This window comes from Aythya marila, assembly GCF_965140915.1.
Source record: "Aythya marila genome assembly, chromosome: 5".
NCBI lineage: Eukaryota > Metazoa > Chordata > Aves > Anseriformes > Anatidae > Aythya > Aythya marila.
Genome location: NC_139046.1, coordinates 62,736,352 through 62,755,449, shown reverse-complemented (window position 1 = coordinate 62,755,449; position 19,098 = coordinate 62,736,352). Strand labels below are relative to the sequence as shown.

At 36.4% G+C, this 19,098-nt stretch overlaps 1 protein-coding gene across 5 annotated transcripts in view; it reads left to right on the top strand.

Annotated features, from left to right (window-relative positions):
• The window catches only part of SBF2 (SET binding factor 2), a 253,227-nt gene extending 234,657 nt beyond the window's left edge, over positions 1-18,570 (top strand). For 3 of the 5 annotated variants that reach the window (XM_082761347.1, XM_082761346.1, XM_082761349.1), the window contains 7 exons: positions 1,430-1,557; positions 3,482-3,715; positions 9,186-9,290; positions 11,565-11,758; positions 12,103-12,190; positions 15,553-15,684; positions 15,966-18,570. In XM_082761347.1, coding sequence (XP_082617473.1) covers positions 1,430-1,557; positions 3,482-3,715; positions 9,186-9,290; positions 11,565-11,758; positions 12,103-12,190; positions 15,553-15,684; positions 15,966-16,064 — 980 coding nt within the window. In that variant the 3' untranslated portion in view covers positions 16,065-18,570. The remainder of the gene's footprint in view (positions 1-1,429; positions 1,558-3,481; positions 3,716-9,185; positions 9,291-11,564; positions 11,759-12,102; positions 12,191-15,552; positions 15,685-15,965) is intronic. The other 2 variants (XM_082761350.1, XM_082761348.1) reach the window with 1 other exon arrangement.
• The last annotated feature ends 528 nt before the right edge of the window (positions 18,571-19,098 follow it).

The following is a 19,098-nucleotide window of genomic DNA, read 5'->3' as shown; positions in this document are numbered from 1 at the left end:
ATATTGTATCTGTTATCGTTGTTTTTCTCTTCCATATTTGGTCTACAAAAATTTGCCTAGTTTGAGATGGTTCAGTAGTTGCATGGTGATGATCTAATGAATTTCAGTTCAGTAATATGAAGCGAAATATAGGTGATTAATGTAGAGTTTTCTGAAAGAATGAATCCTGAGACATGCCCCTGATTGGACTAAGAGAAGGTAAAAGAAAGTAGTGCCATGCCTCAATTTATGTTTGTTTTTTTTTGTGTGGTTTTTTTTTGTTTGTTTTTAGCAATTTATCCACTTGGTTCAGTTACCCCTATTAAAATTTCTTGTTTTAATGGAAACAAAGTCCTTGACAATCCTTCAGAGAGTGCATGACATTTGAGGAGAAGTAAACCTTTCCATCTGCTGTCTCTCACTCCTTTCTCTTGCGCTCTCTTCGGTGTTTCTATTCTTTTATTTTTTATTTTTTATTTTTTATTTTTTATTTTTTTACTCCTTGCACATATCATATCCAAGCTCACTGGTTCCAACCAAGGCCTTATCTGCCCTCACAGCCCTCTTATTAAGTCTTTACAACCACAGTGGAGGCTGTTCATGGAGCTTGTTCACTAAGCACAATGCGTAAGTGCTCTGAATTACACTGCTTTGTGGGGTGTTTCTCATGGCATATGGTCAATTTTAATCCTTTTCTTAAAATCTATAGTAACCGTGAAACAGATTAAACTTGAGCAGCCATTTTATTTCAACAAGAAAAATTTATTTCCGTTATTTACCTTGGTTTGAACAAAACATTGGAGTTGATTAACTCCTGTCTTTCCTTCCAACTTGTATTTTTACATGGTTCTACAGTGTGTTAATTTGTTTTTTTTTTTTTAAATCGTGATTGTTTATATACAGTAGTTATACTTTAAAATACCACCTGATGCACCTGTTTCCAGTAGTCTGGCGTAATTGTACGTCCTTCCAAAGTCATTTCAGATAGCACAAATCTATGGCTAACTATTTACACTAGCCTGATCTGTTTTGCCTGAAATGAGTTGGCAAATAACTCCATGTGCAGCCGGCCCAGCAGGTGGGAAGGGCTGATAACATCTCACTGAATGGGGCAGAATCAGTTAGCAGGGCTGTGGTAATCTGTTGAAGCAGCATAGCTGGATGCAGAAAGAGATGTTCATAAATGCACTCAAGTATTTCAGTAAATTTCAGAAGAGTATAATATAATTCTATTGAATGTTTTTCATACAAAAGTGGCATTTTGCCAATTTGTGGTAGAGTGGCAGTTACAAAGCACAGCAGTTGTTTCATCAAATACAATCCCTTATAGCAATGGCATCTGATGGTAGATTTTACTACACATTTAGTTAGTGACATTTCATTTGGCTATGCTTCGGTGTTTGTTACATCTTATCACAAGCTATCTTTTTATTGCTATTATTTTCTCTAGGGACACTGTTTGAAGATAAAGGAGATAAACATGCCAAAAAAGGAATTTGTATTTGGGAATGTATTGAAAAAATGCACAAAAGGAGCCCTGTTTTTTTCAATTACCTCTTTGCTCCTACTGAAATAGAGGTACGTTTTTTTAAAAAGAAAAAACAGGTAATTTGTTATTTTGAGTGATACCCTATGTTTTGATACCTTATTTTTTCTCAGCTGAATTAAGCATTTGGCAGACAAAGTTGACCCTCATTGATTGATTGCTCTAATGTCTCACAGGCTTAAATTCTCAGTCATTCCAGTTATGGAAATTTCATGTAAAGGGCCAATTCTGTAACATGTTTATGTATACCACTGAGGAAAACAAGGTTACTTGTTTGATTTCATTCAGTTATATGACTAATTATCAAAATGATCTTAAAATTTGTGCAGGTATTAAAAAAAAATACACTGTTATGGGAAAATGAGTTTACAGTATGTTCCAGTCACAGTGAGATACATTTCATAATGATTTGATTGAATATTATCTATATCACTGTCTAATATGGTAATACGTACGCTCACTAGATTTGACTGCATCTTAAATAATTAGATAAAATTGGCAATACACTCACCATCACAGAGTTCTGCAATAGTCAGGGAAGAAGCAGTCAAGACATCTCAGGAACTGCATGAAAAGGGTGCTGCTCACACTGTAGGTCTGGTGACACGGCTGGTTTAAGATGATCCAGCCTTCCCCTGCCCTGCAGATGTTCATTGACGTGCTGCTATCTCCTACTTTGCTAGTAAGCTTCACCTTGATAAATCATTTGTTTTCATGTCTGTCCACTGCTGGTGTCCAGAAAACATAATGACAGAACAGTCTCCACTGTTTTAGAAGTCTTGTTGCCAACGATACTTTTGTTGATGATTCGTGGTCTTCTGTTTTTCTCAAGCTTTTTCACCACATTGTATGTAAGCATATGTAACACCTGGCACTCAAATCAATAATATAAACTGACCTCATTTAAAAATAAATAAAAATTATTTATTTTCTTTAAGATGTTCTTGGCAGTCAACAGTGAAGACCACCTCAACCCATGTACATATCACATACACACCTTTACTGACTAAAATAAGTAGTGGTACAAGAGAGAGGAGGGAGAGAGAGAACCATAATGTTATGCTGAATGGATAGGAAGTTCTTCACCTGTCTCTTTCAGAGAGACATCTACATGTATTTTCTGTGTTAGAATCATCACTGTGATGAAGTTGGAGGTTGATAGGCATCTTGCTCACTGTATGTTCTATTTTACTGTAAGCAATAGTCTGCTTAGTAAGCAGTTAAGATTTGCTTTCAGTATTTTGATAGTATTTTATTTCTCTTTTTTTGAACAAACTATTTTTCCTCATGTGAAACGGTGTCATAGTAGCAGAATAAGTGATTGTGACTGAACATCACTCTCCAGGTGTTGAAATTGCCCATTGAACTGAGGCATTAATTCCCATGAAGAAAGATATATCAAACTGAGAGCATTACCTTTTTTTATAAAAAGGAAAAAAAAAATAAAAAGTATGTCTTTAATACAAAGTCTTCTGTTTTTAACTACTTTGAAAGCTTTACAATCTCTGGCTGCTTTCCTCATATTATTGTGGTTATTCCAAGTGCTTGGCCACCTAAGTTATACAACCTTTCTCCTTTCTCTGATGGTCTTGTTTTTTTTGCTGAGGAAAGCTGAATGGTAACTGCTATTGAGTACCTTTTGTATCTTTAACAGGGGGGGCACAAAGACTGTAGGGGTAGCAAATGTGTATGCTGATTTGGAGTTCATAGTAAGCATTTGTTTTAGTGGAAGGATAAATAGGAGCAGTATATTTCTGAAGCTAGTATTACTTTTACTTCTTGATCTGAGCCGTATCCCAGGATCTTGCTGTGGAAATTATCAAACTACAATATTACTCACCCAATGCAAAATACTGCTAAATTTTGAATAATATAGAAAATGTAGGTATAGCATTTTTCAGTCTGCAACTCAAAGACTTGCTTTCTCTCATTATAATAAAACTTTATTTCAAATAGGCATTGAAACCAAATGTAAGTATGTCCAGCCTCAAAAAGTGGGATTACTATGTAGAAGAGATTTTGGCTACGGGTCCTTCTTATGACTGGACCATGGTGACTGCAAAATGCAGTGCTTTAGAGGAAGCTGAACAAACGGATGGTTCAGTGTCTCAAACTAAGAGGAAAATAGTATGGCCATGTTATGATGATGTTAAAAAACTACAACCTGATGCCATCAGCAGCCTTTTAAATGTAAGTACATATGTTACATAGAAAAATAAGTTATTTTATATTTAGGAAATTTATATTTACTTTTTATTTATGTTATTAACCTATTATTAAAAGGATCATGATAGCTGGTCAAAACAGGTATTTAGTAAAACTAACTTTTTTGGGGGGGGGAGGGGATTGATCTTGGGAAGTGATAGTTGGTCTAGGAATCTTTTTTTTTTCTGGGAAGACACTTCAGTAGCAATTTATAACTTTGGGAAAGACAGTAATGGATGCATTTTTTCACTGTTTTTCTGAAACAAAAAGGCAGGTAGCATAATAGACCTCTTGGTTGCCTTTTATAAGAAGTGTACAAACTGTTCTTTTAATTGGTGCAAATAATGAATCTCTTTCTTGTCTTGTTTCTATCAATGTAAAGTATGTGTATGGTAAAGATTCCTGAAGAGATCATTAAAACAGAGCCCAACAGCTGTTGATTTAGTTGAGAGCCAAATACACAAAGATAGCGCATAGCATCCTGGCCCAAATTTCTCAGTAAAGATTTCTGTTATTTCTATTAGTATATTTATTTTTACTAGGACCTAACTCATACTCTTAGATGCTTCAGAATATTTTGGCATATGAAATAGATGCTTGACTTGAGCTTTTTCTTATTTGGGCCCAGGTAGGCTGCTTAGGTTTTGTTCTTTCTTCATTAGAAAATGAAAAAGGATCACATTTAACATGGTAATTGTTGTAGTTATTTAGAATGATTGAGCACCTATATTTTCTTAAATTTTATTGTTTGATTGTAATTAACTAGTGGTCCTAATGTTTAGGTTATCATCTGGATTAATAGCTCAGAAAAAATGACAGTCTTGATTTCCTGGAGCTATTGTTTGTAACCACATGCATATTCAGATATATACACCATATACCTTTTTTTTTTTTTTTGGGGGGGGGGGGAGAACTTTTTTTTTTTTTTTAATTATTTGCAGACTTCACTTTATATTGGAGATAGTATTATGAAGCCTAATACAGCAGTTCTTGGAAGTGGGATATGCTTTGGGTCCATGAAATTCATGAAATTGAAGATGATTTTTAACAAAATCTTAAGGCAGGAAGCTTATGAATGGATTGGAATCTTTAAGGATAGACTTGCTTTTGCCAGAGAGGTAGCTCCATTCAGGAACACTCCTGGAATCTCTTTTGGTCAATTCCATTCAATCATAATTGATCAAAAAGACGAAAAATGACCAATTTAAAAAAATAAAATTCAGCTATGAAATTCCCCTGGACTCAAAAGAGGATAGCCAGAACTGCTCAGATCTTATAACTTCACAGCTGCAAACAGCCTAACAATCTCTCAGCAGGGGATCTCATATCAGGGATTCTTTCACCAAAAAAAATAAGAAAAAAAAAGAGAGAGCTTTTGTTTCAGGTAACTGGAGGCCAGAACTACATTAGGAATATAGTAACAGTGTTCTGCATTTCTTCCTGGGGTAAATGCCAAACTTATCCTATCCACAACTGTGAGAAACTGCCATATAACAGGGAAATTAGCCATATTATAGCCCAAAGATATGTGGGTCAGATTTTATAGAGTTTAAATGTTATTTGTGAATTAGATTATAGTAATAAAAGATAGCAATGGAGAGGAACATTTGGAAGACTAGGAAGGGGTTATATAAAGGTTATGAAAATACTCTCCTAAGTTTAAAAAGCAAAGTGAGCTTTCTTTTAAAACAAGTTGTTAATTTAGGGCTATTGCTGATGTAGGAGAAAGACCTCTCTTTAATCATAAATCCATTGAGAATGTGTTGGTATCCAAAAATGCTTGAGCTGAGACCATATTCAACAATGGCAAACTATTAGGGAAGGATGATTCTCACTTTGTTTGTAATGATAAGACCTAGTAGATTCATTCTAAAGACATTTTTTTAATTGAAGACAAGATAATACTCTTCAGGATGTAAATCTGGAACAAAGAAGTTAAGTGTTTCAATTCACAATATTCCATGGTGCTTTTCTGCAGGGAGCAAAAGGTGTAACATTTTAGCAGTAATGTTCTAACGTGTTTTGGCTACAGAACAATCCACCTTTAACCAGACGTGTGGTGGTTCAATAGTTTCCATAAATCTTCATTCTTATGAGTTTTAGGAAGTTAACTAATCTGAAAACTTCATTCACTTAATTCTAAATTAAGCCTTTTGAACATTGTAGATGATAAGGTGCATTTTAAAATACAAATTTTTGTGTAAAACTTCTCAATTCACTTCCCACTGTTCTTTGGCATGAGTAAGCTGTGATACAGTTTAAATGATCTAAACGGTCTGAGTAATGTTCAACAAAGGGAAGTGCAGAGTCCTGCACCTTGGGAGGAAAAATCCCATGCACCAGTATATGCCAGGGGGCCACCACCCAAAGAGTCATAGAGTCATAGAATGGTTTGGGTTGGAGGGGACCTTAAAGACCATCCAGTTTCAACCCCCCTGCCATGGGCAGAGATACATGTACCTTCCACTAGACCAAGTTGCACAAAGCCCCATCCAGCGTTGCCTTGAACACCTCCAGGGATGGGGTATCCACAGCTTCTCTTGGCAACCTGTTCTAAGGCCTCACCACCCTCTGTACAGAATTTCTTCCTTATATCTATCTAAACATACCTTCTTTTAGTTTAAAAGCTGATCGTCCCCAACTCTCTCAGCCTTTCTTCATAGGAGAGTTGCTCCAGCACTCTGATCGTCCTAGTGGCCCTTCTTCTGGACTTGATCTAGTAAGTCCAAGTCCTTCTTGTGTTGGGAGCCCCAGAACTGAACGCAGTACTCCACATGGTGTCTCAGAAGAGCAGAATATAGGGGGAGAATCACCTCCCTAGACCTCTTGGTCATTCTTCTTTTGATGGAAAAACAGCTTTGCAGAAAAGGCTCTGGGGGTCCACAGTGGATGTCTAATTGCATCAATCGTATGCTTTAATCAAGGGCAATGTGCCTTTGCCACAAAGACTAATGGTATCCTGGGGTGTGTTAGGCAAAGTGTTGCCAGTCAGTCACCAGGTGATTTTTCTTTTCTACTCAGTCCTAGTAAGGCCACACCTGAAGTACTGTGTCCACTTCTGGGCTTCTCAGTATAAGAGAGATAGGGACATACTGGAGAGAGTGCAATGAAGGGCTGGAAAGGCGCTGAAGGGACTGGAGCATCTCAGCTGGGAGGGAAAGCTGAGAGAGCTGGACTGTTCAGCCTGAAGAAGAGAAAGCCCAGGGGGTGGGCAATGATGGCTCTCATCAGTGTGTATAAATGCTGGTGGGGAGGGTGCAAAGAGGATGAAACCAGTGGTGCACAGTGCCAGGACAGAGCTGTTCCATCTGAACATCAGGGAGCGCTCCTTTACTGTGGGGGTGATGGAGCACCAGCACAGGTTGCTCGGAGAGGTGGTGGAGTCTCCCCCCTTAGACATATTCAAAAGCCATCTGGACAGGGTGCTGGACAGCTGGCTTGAGCTCAAGGACCAGATGACCTCCAGAGGTCCCTTCCCACCTCAAGTATTCTGTGATTCTGTGAAATTTTCTTTCAAGTAAATGCAGCTATTCATACTCCAATGCACTCATGTAAGAAAAAAATCTGATGTTTTCTGTAGAATTTAAAACTGAAGGAGCGAGAGTAAATCTTAGTGATTTATTGTCATGTAGTTTTTTTACAGAGAGTTTATTAAGGGAGAATTTATTCCTAACTTTTCAAGATATATATAGGAGATTGTTGAAAGTTTTTCATTTTAAATTCTGGAAGCATTACTCATTGTGGAGCCAAAAAAGAAGGAATGTGACCCAGTTGCTAAGTAACGAGTTTCAGTTATATCCAGACTCTGCAGAGAAAGACTTGTATTTAGAATTCAAGACTGGGGCAGAAAGAGAATTATCAAATTAAAACCTGATGATCTTTTAGCACTAAAGGGTTTGTCTCCTTTTAATGCAATTGGGGAAGCTGTTTATATAAAAAGTATGTGGTAAATATATTCAGTCCTATGTATCCCCTCAGGAAACATTTTACACTCAGCATTTTGAAAGAGGAACAAGTAATCTAGAGAAGCCTTTAGTCTGGCTTGTGTTCGCCATTCCTTGTTTTTGTATCTGTCAATGAAGATATTCCAAACAAAGCTGTTCTAGTTTTGGCAGGAAGAAAGTATATATTCAGTGTATATGCATCTTTTCAACTAGCTTCGGTATTTTAAACTTCTGGTTTGATTCTTGGTGTTCAGCCAGGTCTCTTATATTTGGCCTTACTTTCGAGTTCTCTAATTTACCTTCAGCAAGGAAGAATCTAAAAATATATTGTTGCTGTCAGACTCTCTCTTACAGGTTTTTTTTGTTTGCTTGTTTGTTTTGGTTTTGGTTTTGTTTTTTTTGGTGTTGTGCTCCAAATTTAGTTCAGCAGTTAATTTTCTGGGAAAAATGTTTTCTTACCTTAAAATTGTAGTCATTCTCTGAAAGTCTCAATCAGCAATGATTTCCTGTCATTGTTATATACCTATAGCAGTTGGAGAATATGATGAAAGCTACATTAATCATGTGGCATAGTGGAAATAAATAATTTCAGAGTCCTAGTGTCTCTTCTCTCACAATAAATGTCTAGGGCTTTAGTTTGCTTTTATATAGCATGGGAATTCTCTGCCCTGTGGCAATTCTTGTGCCATCATCAATTCTTTATTGGATTTGCAAAACTGAGTTTTTAATTTGATTTCATTAAGAATCGTATTTTCATAACAATATAGTTGTTGAAAGTCAAAATGTGAAAAGGAAGGATGGCAAGAATATGGACCAAATATCAAAGTAATGACAAATGCATTGATGAATGTTATATTTAATCTGGTTCGCAAGTAAACATAAACTAATGAAATTGTGTCTTTTTACTTAACTGTGCACACACTGTCTTATTAGCAGGAAATAACCCTAATGGAGGTTATCAACACAGGTCATATTCCCAAGTTCCACAACAAGAACATGTTGTTACAGTTTGGCATCCAAATTGAATAAATCTTTCTGTTTCATTTCCTTCTTTTATTATAACTTTGTATCACATTTTATAAACCAGTGTAAATGTTAATATTGGCAATGTGCAATGTTGGTGTCACAACGCAGAATTTGCTCTTTGTAAATATTTTTATAAAATATATCCTATCGTTATCTCTATCATGTTTCTATTATGGCAGTTGATGCTGACTATTGTGTGTTCAAGAGAACTGGAAAAGAATTGAAAGAATAATGTCTCCTTCAGCCTGTGACATTCAAGAAGAATGATATGGCTGATGCTATACTTGGTTGCCTCTGACTCCTGAGTCTGGCTGTTACCCGTTTATAGCTGGTTTGACAGAGGTTCTTGTCCTTTACTGGGCAACATGGCCTTGAAGTTCTCTGTGTAAAAATATTGATGAGAAAATTACTGTGTTAATGTAATTGTCAGGAAGTGAACAGGTAGAAATGTTTATCCTTAAGAAAACCCTTGGTTTTTGTTTCAGGAAATAGAAAGGTTGGAAAGTAAATTAAATCAGAACCCAGAAAGATGGCAGCTTTTGTGGGAAAGGGTCAAAATGAATCTAAAGGATGACACCAGACAAGACAATGTAAGTAGCAAAAGAGCTTGTCCAACAGAATAATAATTTCATTCCTGCTATATAGGTTACCTGGGACACTGACAAAATCACTGTATTTCTTGGAGTAAAATACTGCTTTTGAAAAATGAATATGCTATTCTAACCCAGGATACTGGCTCAGTATTTCCTTCTGCATGTAGAAGAACTATTTATGCTTGTGCCATTTATCTAATTGCTTCTCAACAGTATATTGAGGCATACAGACAAAATGAGCATGAGCATTTTACTAATATACAATTATATGATCTTATATTGTTAAAGATTCACTGTCTAATTCTTCAAGTGCAAAAAACTCAGTTCCTTAAATTAGCCAAAAGGAAATCACATAGGTTCGGGGATGAGTGAAGATATTTCCGTGTCTAAATGGAATTTTGGAATTGTTGAATCTAGTAAAGGCAGGAACTGTTCATGCTGTGTTTACAGTTCATGACTATTGTAAAATGAGTAGCTGACTGCACAGATACTTTCTAAGTTGAAGGCTGGCTCTTTGCTGTCTACATGTCTACATGGAAGTTTGTTAGATAATGATTTTGAGGAGCTTTCTCCATAAACTTGGCATAATGTGTTACCAGCTCAAAACTGTGCCTAGCTCTTCAGCTTCACAAACTTGTTCACGTTTGCCAGCCTCCATGAAGCAGTTAGTCATCAGAACTACTTCGTTTTTTGTCCTTTGCTCTCAAGAAAGCAATATGCTTTGTGTCTATCATAGTCATTCAGTTTGCCTTTATACCCTAGATAAATCCAAGATGAAAAAGTTTTATCCTAGCAAAGCAGGGGATTAAGACTTTTATTGAATAATTGGAAACAGAAAAGAAAATGCAAGTATAAATATACCTGACATCAGTCTCCTGTCCTGGTTGTTATTTAAGGATTCTCAGATAAATGCAATAGCTATGGGTCAGCCCCAAAGAACTCCATCTCTAGGATGTTGTTCTGAAGATTAAGGCCAAGTTCAGGCCACATCTTCCTCCAGGTTATTGAGGTTCTACTAAAGTGATTTGTATCTGTAAGTAGCTCTTGGAAACTGCATTTTTTTTTCTTTCTTACTAGTGAATTTAAGAGAAATTATTGTATTCAAATGTCTGACTAGTTCTAGATGCTTTTGAGAAAGCAAGGGAGATACTGTTCAAGCTTATGTCACTGACATAATATGAATATACAAGACTTTTCTGAAACATTGATTTATCACACAATGTGAATGCTTCTGCTTAAGAAATGCAGTGAATTGCCATCTCTCTGACTCTTGTTTTTGGAGACAGCACTGACTTGTGCTATGATGGTGTGGTTTTCTTATCTCATGATAACTCACAACTTAGACATTGTACCAAGTTTTATTTGTATAATATTGAGAAAATCTCAAAATACAAGACAGCTCAGTTTCTACAAAGGTCAGAGTTACCAAAAACTTTCACTGAGCAAGGTGGTATGCATCTCCCCCATCCACTTGTCACTTTAAAGGTTTGGCCTGTCACAGTGAACAATGATTTTGTGTTCTATATGTTGCTACATACATTTCACATTTAGAAAATAGTAAACTGTAGATCAAGCCATAAAATGCTGTTGCGGATCTGCTGAACATTTAATATAATAAAGATGGTTAAGCATTTTACCTCCTCAAAAAAAATCCAAGTTCTGTTGCTGTTCGAACACCTGCATGTCTGTTTTAGCAAATCCTTGACAAGTTTCTAAGTAACTTACCAAGGTGCTTGCGCTTATTGTCAAAGTACTAGTACAATTAAAGCCGAAAAATCACTGTCAGAATGTCCATGGATGTGTGCAAAGCTGAGGTCTGAAATAGCACAATTATGCCAGAATTAAAATTGATGAAATGCTCTCTTAAAGAGTGCACTTCAGCTAACGTTATATATCTCTCTGTCCTCTTAAGGCTTCTCTTGCACTGTGTAGTACGAATGTCTGCAGTGAATATACACACTAGGGTCTAATTAATCAGGGCTAACAACTAGAAAGGTGTGTAAAAATGAAATATTAATGAAACTTTAGTTCAAGGTGAGTTTAGTAATAGACTAGCTACAGTTCTGCTATTCAAGTTTTTTTAAGTGCAAATTATTAACTACATACATTACCAGAAAGAGTTGTGGGTTGTTATATTTATTAGAAATAATTTTATGGTTGTTTTTCTCTTGCAATGTTTCTAATGTTTTAGTTCAGCAAGCAGTCACATTTCCCAGTTGTAAACTTGTCTAGATCATTTAACCTTTTTTCTTTCATTTTATTCTTTCTTAGCTTCGGAGACATCCTTCTGGCTCCTCAGGGATGATGTCAGCTAATCTACATTCCTATCAGAAGAGGTCTTTGTTGGAAATACCTGACAATGGGCTGGCTGAGGAACAGAGTGCAAGCATCTCTCCCTCCAATGGAGTAGATAGAAGAGCAACTACACTATACAATCATTTCACATCAAAGAATGATGAAAATAGGTAAACTGAATAATCAGAGAATATTTATTAACCTTGTATTAGAATGGTACAGGTATCTGCCTTCAGGAAGAAAAATAAATAAATTTTCATATACAGATTTCTCAGTCTTCCTCTTTATATGCCAAGCAAAGCGTAGCTGCATATTTAACACATCCAAAATACTGAAACAGTTAGTGTTTACTAGCGTATCACAGTTACCAGTACCTAAACTGGTCTATAGTTTAAAACTGTTGTTTCACTACAGTAAAAGGAGTGTTTGAATATCTTTTAGTCATTTCAGGCTTTATATATCACCACTATACACATTATGGAATTGTGTCATTTGTGTTTTCTGTATCTTCTAGATCTTTTGAAGGTACGCTATATAAAAGAGGAGCTTTGCTGAAAGGTTGGAAGCCTCGCTGGTTTGTGCTCGATGTGACAAAACACCAGGTAAAACCTTTTCAGTTAATGGATTTTTTATGACTACTTTGCTGAAATTTTATTTAGTGAATTTGTGTAGGTTAATTTTACAAGTAATGGTTATTTTCAGAAGCAATGTGTGTATTACATTAAATATACCATAAGTCTATGTGTGTCCTGTGTGGCTGATAAATTGGCTGATAAATATTCTGAATGGACAGAGCTTGGGGACGTGGAGCTTCCTGTTTGTTTGTTTTTTAAACAGTGACAACTATTTAGCATATAATCATAAAAAAACTTCCTGGATAAGAAGGCATGCATCATTATGCGCACGCTTCGTTGGGTTAGAAACTGGCTGGATAGCCGGGCCCAAAGAGTCGTGGTGAATGGAGCCAAGTCCAGCTGGAGGCCAGTCACTAGTGGCGTCCCCCAGGGCTCGGTGCTGGGGCCGGTCCTCTTTAATATCTTCATCGATGATCTGGACGAGGGCATCGAGTGCACCCTCAGTAAGTTCGCAGATGACACCAAGTTAGGTGCGTGTGTCGATCTGCTTGAGGGTAGGAAAGCTCTGCAGGAGGATCTGGATAGGCTGCACCGATGGGCTGAGGTCAACTGCATGAAGTTTAACAAGGCCAAGTGCCGGGTCCTGCACCTGGGGCGCAATAACCCCAAGCAGAGCTACAGGCTGGGAGAGGAATGGTTGGAAAGCTGCCAGGCAGAGAAGGACCTGGGAGTGATGGTGGATAGTCGGCTGAATATGAGCCAGCAGTGTGCTCAGGTGGCCAAGAAGGCCAACGGCATCCTGGCTTGTATCAGGAACAGCGTGACCAGCAGGGCTAGGGAGGTGATCGTCCCCCTGTACTCAGCTCTGGTGAGGCCGCACCTCGAGTACTGTGTTCAGTTTTGGGCCCCTCACTACAAGAAGGACATCGAGGTGCTCGAGCAAGTCCAGAGAAGGGCGACGAAGCTGGTGAGGGGCCTGGAGAACAAGTCCTACGAGGAGCGGCTGAGGGAGCTGGGCTTGTTCAGCCTGGAGAAGAGGAGGCTCAGGGGCGACCTTATCGCTCTCTATAGGTACCTCAAGGGAGGCTGTAGTGAGGTGGGGGTTGGTCTGTTCTCCCACGTGCCTGGTGACAGGACAAGGAGGAACGGGCTAAAGTTGAGCCAGGGGAGTTTTAGGTTGGATGTTAGGAAGAACTTCTTTACTGAGAGGGTTGTGAGGCACTGGAACAGGCTGCCCAGGGAAGTGGTGGAGTCACCATCCCTGGAGGTCTTTAAAAGACGTTTAGATGTAGAGCTTAGGGATATGGTTTAGTGGAGGGCTTGTTAGTGTTAGGTCAGAGGTTGGACTCGGTGGTCTTGGAGGTCTCTTCCAACCTAGATGGTTCTGTGATTCTGTGTGATTCTGTGATTATTAGTGCCTGCTTTATAGCTCAGGAAGAAAAGCCTGGTACTGCCTCAGGACATTTTCTGGACATAGTGTTACAGAAGCAATAAAAGCAATTTTTAAGCACTTTTAATTCTTACAAGCCATTACTCGATTAAGTGCTGAGCATAATCTGGCCTTTAGTTACCAAAAGAACCAAAAAATCTCTGAAATGGAGAGTTAGAAAAGTTATAAGATAATTTCTTGAGTGCAGTTAGGATGCTGAGAGCTAATATGATAGAAAGTTTAATTCAGGCACTCTTGTTAAAACCGTAGTAGGCACCTCACGCTCACGAAGCGTGCATTTTACATCCTCTTTGTTCCTCAAGTACTTTTTCATGAGCATTTTTCTTTGCAAATGAAAGGACATTATATACTCTGGATTTCTACTAATTGCTTTAGTAGAAAAATAATTTACATCACTTGGCATGTTCAGTGATTTTCCAGAATTGGTATGACAGTATTTTCAAAGCTAGAGAATAGGACCACCTATCTCTCTGAGATCAGTTTGAATTTTGTAAACTACTTAAAGTGAGTTAGAATTACACCCCAGAATTTTCTCTCTAGAAGTCCTTAAGTGCCAAGTTCCTGATTGAACAATAATTTGGGGTATGTAGGATTATTTTAGATTAGTCTTAGTGAGGTAAATTTAATAGCAAAATTATTCAAAAATATTCTGACAAATCATTGTACAGCAAGGAGCACTAAAAACAAAACATCTGTTAAACCGAACATTTTACCCTATTTACCAAATATGCCAGAATTCAGCAGTGGAAATTTGTGATCTCATTAATTAATGTTGGTTGATAGAGAAGTAACCTTAATTGAGTCAAATGTTCCACACAGTTGGAACATTTGTTGTTTGAATAATCTCTGAGACGTGTGCATGCTTGTGATTGACACATGTCAAAAAATATGCAATATAAATAAGTCATTTTTTTAAGATTCTAATTAAAGATCTCTGGATTAGTGTGGTAACATGCTAACAAATGTTCTTGTTATAGTTATTCTATAGTTATTCTTCCTGATACACAGGTGAAAAGACTCATTTTGCAGAAAAAAAAAACATAACTTCTAAATTTTTTGTATAAACAAATATCCTCCTAGTATCACAGATGTGCAGAAGTAAGAGTAATCTGCAGTATGTAGCAGATACTGGTCGATTGTTGTTGGAGCTTGCTGCGAGGGTTTGCTTTACTATTATGCGCTGGTTTATGGGATTTTTTTTAAGCAAATACCAGATTTTATCATCTGAAACTATTTGCATATCAAAGCTCAGTTTATGGTGTGGTTAACATTCATATCAAAGTATCTTTGAAAGGGAAAGAAAAAAAAAAGGCAAGCTTCATTCAACCACTAAGTGTAGTATAGGAAAATGTGAGTTTTCTATGTAGTTTATAATTATCTAAAATCATACTTTTTTTTGCTGATCACTTTAAATTCTTGAAATACAGAGAATATGTGTTTTGTTAACTCTTTGGTGGAGTAATGTTCTTGCGTTAGCTTCATTGTAATGAACAGGGAAGAGATGGTTCCTGTTAGAAAAACTGGTAAGGAGTGCAGACTCCTAAAGACTAAGTTCTGCTGTCATCCTTCATGCATCCTCTACCCAGAAGGAATGCTTGACTTCTTGAAGCTTCTCTGCTCTGAAATTCTCATGACAAAACGCTCCTCCCTCAGTTCAGTTCTGCACAGGAGTGGATAATGGAGATGTTGCCATTACCCAGAGAAGTCAAATACAGGACTTACCGGTTAAGGGCTATTGCCAGTCCTACCAGTTTGTATATACCAGACCTATGGTTTTATCTTAGAAATTGCCCATATCTGATGTCTTCAGGTCTTAATAACATTTTCCCTCCCATTCTCACCCCCAAGCCCTCAAGCTGTATCCAGGAAAAGTGAAGAAAAAGTAAAAGGTCCAATTAATAGCATATTTGGATTTATTTTTATTTCTTATGTCATCTAGTTACGATACTATGACTCTGGTGAAGATACAAGCTGTAAAGGACACATCGACCTTGCAGAAGTAGAAACAGTGATTCCTGCTTCTCCAACTATTGGAGCCCCGAAACATGCAAGTGAAAAAGCATTTTTTGATGTAAGTATAACTAGTCTTGATTTTTATTTGAAACTCTTCTCGGTGTGTTTAACTTACTACTTTAATTTCTGCTGGAAGACGTGAGCTAGGAGGGAGCTGTCATGCCAATTCACAACAAAAAGTTTTTACACAGCTAACTGGTCCTCATTCCCAATAGCAGAAGATTAAAAAGTGGTACATTCAGACCCATTTTTTAGGTTATTACAGTTTAAAGTAAAATGTGCAAGTTTCTTTTTCTGTTTTGCATTTTGACTTTTCATGTTCTTATTTTTCTTTTGCAGTTGAAGACAAACAAACGTGTGTATAATTTTTGTGCCCAGGATGCACAGAGTGCTCAACAATGGATGGATAGGATCCAGAGCTGCATTTCAGATGCTTAGAAATGAATAACATTCCATAATCAAGACATGGTTAAAGCACCTCTTTTTATAAGAAGATATGTTCTGAAATGTTACTGACGGACAACAAGCCTTTCTTACATTTCAGCCATAAACATTCTTAATATGCTGAAGTTCCTATACTGTTCAATAATGATAACCGCTGTTATTGCTCTTTTTTTTCCTCTGCAGGGAGGACTTCGAAAAATAATCCATCTATCCTTAATTTTCACTTTCTTCAGTACAATTCCTAGCTATAACAGTGAGCCATATTTGCACTATTTTCTAATCCCAGTTTTCTCATTTCAGAGTTACTCTGATAGGAAACCTGTCCAAAGTAGGTTGCAGAAAGTTTCCCTCCAGCAGAAAGTCTGTTTTCACCTTATTTATATATTTAAACAGAAGGTTCCTATTTCCAAGCTAGTCATTAATGAGGGAACATGTCTACAATTCCTAAAAATAAATAATCAAACAAAGCTTATAAGTCCAGTGACATATGTATCAGATTGCCAATGTTTAGACAGTTGATATTTTTTTAAGACAAAAAGTGAAATTGCCTGATAACAAATTTTAAAGTGTCTTCTCAGTATGCAGGCCAGTCTCTAATCTTGTGCTCTATAGAGTGCTTCAGCAATGTTGTTACGGTATTTCAAGTTCTAGGGATTATTTGAAGATCATAGCACTTTCTTTTTTAGATTCTGTTTTGCTATTATGATGGAATAAATGAGAGGAACTGGCTGACTCTGTCCAGGAGAAACAGAAAACAACAAACTAGGAATTCAGTAGAAGGAAGATCTCTTAAGTGTGAGTTGTATATGTTAATTTATACACTGTTCTGCTCACTGTAAAATAAAAAAATAACAAACATGATGATGCACTAAACAGTGAAGCGAGCACTTGCACTGAAATCTTTAAAACACTCACATTTTGAATGACAGAGGTAAGTTATTTATAGCAGAACAATACTAGCTAGTTAACAACATTTACAGATATCAAATATGTACATAATCGGGTTTGATGTGTTGTGATTTGATACTTTTAAAACATTTTTTGCACATAAATTGTAAGACTTTATAGATTTTTACATTTGATAAAATTGTGTTTGTTCAGCTTAAAATCTTGGAAAAATGTTTTTAATAACCCCAAATTATTAGAAATTTTACAGTCTACAAATAGTGATGATATAGAGTAGAATCTGTAGGTAATTAAGCCATTGTTTTTATTTTGAAATGTTAATATGTTGAATAGCACACTAATATTACGAAAGGTTTGTATATATGATTCAGTATTTTCTCATTTTTCCAGACATTCTGCGTATAATTTAATGTCAGCCTAACCAAACTGACTATACTTAATAAGATTTATCAGTTATTAAATTGTTGGGTTTTTTTATAACTAATGTATTTTGTCAGAAATGAATATAAATATCTCACTTCACATACACAATAGGAAATGCAGCTGTTTTTAATGCATTTGCAATTTCAAAACAAGAAAATGAAGGATTTTTCTAGCATTTTTCAATTGACAAATTTCCACCTGTGACAATGGTGTTTGCACATTTGTATGTTACTTTGTATATGAAGTACTTTTATATGTACTTTGTAAAATACTGATCCCGCCCTTAGGTTATATAAAAATTTACATACCACCTCTTATTTTGTAACTAGTTCATTTTAACTCTTGTATGTTATGTGATATATGTATGCTAACCATCTTGTAATAAATACACTTCTTTAGTAAAACCCTTCCTTTTACTGTAAAAATGAAATAAGCAAGAGCCACATGTTGAAGTATTTCCACAGACACAAGACAAATCCTTACTTACTCTGTATTAAGAATACTGTGGTCTTTTGTATCCATATATATACCCTTACAAAAAAGTTGCACGTGAGCATCCTTAACTCAAATACTTCTTAACAGTAACACTAAAGAAATCAGAGTTTAAAGCAAAGTTACCATTCTAACAAGTCTCAATGTATGGCCTTTACTAAAAGGCTGAATACATAATGCTCATTCTAAGTTGTTGAATAATTATGTTAAATATAACAAAAAAACAAAAAAATCCTATATGGTATCACAACATAGAACAGCCACATTCTTTCTTCCTTAAGCATATCTTGCTCATTTATCTCATCTTATGCATGTGATCTAGTTCATAAGAAATATAAGAAATGACAAGATCTTTCATGAGAATGTGCATCTAAATTGAATTCCTGAGTGTAGTGTGAGATAGCAGAGTTACAATGGAAAGGGAACGTGTGATGGAGGTAGGGGACCTGTGACAATTCTTAGATGCTGTGGTGCTTAGATGATAAGGTTTTCATATTGAGCTTGGAATGAATGCTAATATAGCCTTAAATGTTGATCTCAATTTTTAGTGTCTGTATTGATGGAAAATGGACTTGAGCAACTTAACTTAAAATATCCAAATAAAAGCTGAAACAAGATATGTGATATTTGTGTTGTTTATCTAAGGAATATACAAAGGAATGGTAGACATAGGCTCTTGGTGTGAAAACAGAGTTGGTAGTGTCCCTGATTGTCTCTTCTATGCAAACTAAAGATTCAAACAGAGACTTACAGAAAATACAGAGAAGTCAGAGTAGCATAAGCTACACAGTTTGTCAGCCTGTTTTGAGTTGTGGCAACAGAAGTAGATAAATAGGAGTAGAGAACTTGCTTGATAAAAATGGTATGTGGAAGGGGATCCATCTTCATATTCTGTGAAAAATTTCTAGGAGAAGAAATCCATCCAGGAGTTGGGGATGAGGTAAACATGTGCTTCCTCTATTGTGTCATATCACTATTTCCATACTGTATATCCTAAGTTTCCTACTGTAGAAAAGAGAGAATATTATCAGGGGCTTTACATAAGGGAAGAAGATTTCTTGCCTTTCTGTGTTGTGAGTAACACAATGTGCATTTTGTAGGTGATGGGATGAACTGAGTTTAAGTTTTGAAGAGTTGTTACAGACATACTATACCATACTAGCCATTTCTTCTTACACATAAGTATTTTCTATTTAAGTCTTTACTT